Source organism: Aplysia californica, unplaced genomic scaffold (assembly GCF_000002075.1).
Source record: "Aplysia californica isolate F4 #8 unplaced genomic scaffold, AplCal3.0 scaffold00047, whole genome shotgun sequence".
Classification (NCBI taxonomy): Eukaryota; Metazoa; Mollusca; class Gastropoda; order Aplysiida; family Aplysiidae; genus Aplysia; species Aplysia californica.
The window spans coordinates 1,257,150-1,259,853 of NW_004797317.1; the positions used below are offsets into that span (position 1 = coordinate 1,257,150).

The following is a 2,704-nucleotide window of genomic DNA, read 5'->3' on the forward strand; positions in this document are numbered from 1 at the left end:
AAAATTATCTTTACCCTAACATAGGAAACAAAAGAAAACGGAAAAGCAATATCTCTTTGGTATAGATTATAAATATGACGTATAAATGCTCGACAGGTTGGTAAACAAAGGAAAGCAATGTCATTTACATGACTTCTAGAGGAGCGATCACAAGATTGTGTCAATGAGCAGGAAACGATGACGCAGGTTTTGCCAAAACGGGAAGAGACGATAACAATGCACGGCAAATCCCATCAGGCCAAGTGCTTTCACAGTCTATTTTAAGTAATGTCAATTAGTTTGACATTTTACATTATGATTAGTTTGACATTTTACATTATGAAGCGTGTTAAAAGCTCTGAATGTCTCAGCTCCAAATGTTCACCCAAATTTCATCTATGGGGATTGATATAAAACCTGTTTGTTTGTTGTTTTTTTTACTTTGTTTTGTCTTTCTCAATTTTATTTCAAATCAAGAGTATTTTTTTAAAGTCGCTGTATGTTTAGACCTTCTTGGCCCGAGGGCACAGGATCCAATACTCTGATGAAAAGGAAATACTGCAGCGTCTGTAGTATTATATTATTACGAGTTTCTGAAGATTTAGGGTTCTCAGCTACGCTAGAGACGGAGTGGGTAGATGCCGCAGAAGAAGGGGTCCCCTCTCCAATTTGTGATTCTGGGAACCGAAATCGAAGCTACAAGTTTCCAAAATCAGCGCGGTGCCTCCCCCCCAAACCCCCCAAAAAATATTTCTCTTTCTCAATACAAAAAAGGAGGGAGAGATAATTCCCGGGGGGACGCGTTGGGTGTTTTTTTTTTTCTGTTTGTGTGTGGGGGGGGGGGGGGTGTTTGCCCTTTTTTGTGTTTGTTTTTCGTTGTTCCGTTATGTTTTGTTATGTTGGGGGGGGGGTGTTGGGGGGGGGGGTTCAATGCTTGAAAGTAAGAAAAAAGAAAAAATCCTCTCTTCTTTTTTCCCATAACTTTGTCAAGTGGTGGAGGAATAATCTTTGGTCCCCATAAATAATATGTCAACAAGTAGCGAACAACTGCGATATTCTCAGGACATAATAGAACACGGTCAAGATGATAAGGGGTAAGAACGACATAGAGTTGTTACTGTCTCTTTTGGTAAGTTTCACAACGCTCGTGACAGCGTAAGTTCACAATGACAGGAGCGCATACTGCTACTTAAAACAACATGTGGATGAGAACTTTCTTCAAAATGAGCCTGTTAGCCGCTGGGGCGCTGCAGTTACTATTTTGATACACGCTGCGAAAGGTCGCGGTTCCAATCAGATATGGGCTGCGGATTGTTTTTCTCTGCCCAATGTCTTGTGTGCCGTCAAAGTTACTAACATTATGTCAGAAGAGGCGTTTACTACAAGGCCATCACAACCAAAACAACAAGGTAAGCCAAACGTTGCTCTCATTTCTGATTAAGTATGTGTTAGCTGAACCCGCAATCTCATGATAAGAAGTCTGGAAGCATCACTACATTGTACTTGACTACTGACGCGGGTGGTTGATGAGGTTTGCTCCTTCTTTCCTATCAAACATCTATCGTTCTGATCTCTCCTCCTTCTGTGTCTGTTACTCTCTTGTGACGCTTTTAATTTCCGGCACTTATATGATCTTATTGAGTCGCAATAAGTGCCGTAAAACCCATACTAAATTTTGTTTCAAAGACTACTGACGCCACAAAAGCACATAGTGTGTAGGCCAGCTGGTTATACACATCGCCGCCGGATGCACAAATATCGGGCATGTAAACTTGTGCTAGCACAGTGCGAGTAAGAGAGGGCGCACGCACAAGCTACAACTAGATCTACAATTCTACAGCTATTATATAGTGGTTATTACGTAAAACAATGAGAGATAAGACAGTACTGTTCCCAATAACCCAGTGCAGGTCCCTGTTTGGGTCCTAGGACTAGTAAAAAGATAAAGAAAAAGAACGAGTACCAGTCGAAGATAATTACACAGGATTATAACACGCAGCTAGAAGAAAGACTATTATATTATTATACAGTAGAATCTCCCCAAGACGGCTCTCCATTGTAGAAGGTAAAAGAGGTCATCTTAGGCAGGTGGCCTAGTCCTCTTGGACAGAGTCATAATAATAATAATAAACGCAAGGGGTAAAGTGGAAAATCTATATTTCATGTGGTTGTTTTGGACAGGTGGTCGTTAGGGTAGGTTTACTTTTGAGTATTATAGTATCGTTCATTCTGTTTTACACCACTTCACGCATGTTCGTTGGTTTAATATGAATTCGGTGTCTTTGGTGTTGCATTTCAGCTCCTCGGTGTTTCACGTAATTTAATTTTTTTTTGTTAGAGTTTAACGCCACTTTCAACACAATGAGTGCCGAAGATCAGAGGTGCTACAAGAGAGCAACAAACACGAAAAAGAAAGAGGAGAGTTTTTTTTTAAAAAACTAGGTTTTTGGTTAAAAAGAAGGAGCAAACCACACCAGAGCGCTCGCCAACCACCATTCACGTAGAACACTTGAGTTTGCTTTGAGCATTACGGTATTTTGTCCTCAGATTCAAAGCAGCCCTTCTCCTACTGGGTCTCAATCGTGTCACCCTTAGATAGAATCTTGCGAATATTCAGATTTTGTATGTTACCTTTGCGGAAATAATAGCTCTGTCTAAATGTGCCGTGTTAAGAATGTTTATATTATTTTCTATTTCAAAGTTGAATCGTTATCATCTCTGTCAA

General features: G+C 40.3%; 1 protein-coding gene across 1 annotated transcript in view; it reads left to right on the top strand.

The window, feature by feature from the left end:
* Positions 1 to 991: 991 nt before the first annotated feature.
* LOC101862099 (meprin A subunit beta) overlaps positions 992 to 2,704 on the top strand; it is a gene marked incomplete in the record, with an annotated part of 9,479 nt that continues 7,766 nt past the window's right edge. Inside the window, 1 exon segment of the mRNA XM_005092499.3 lies at positions 992 to 1,388. Within this exon segment, the coding sequence (XP_005092556.2) occupies positions 1,340 to 1,388 (49 nt within the window).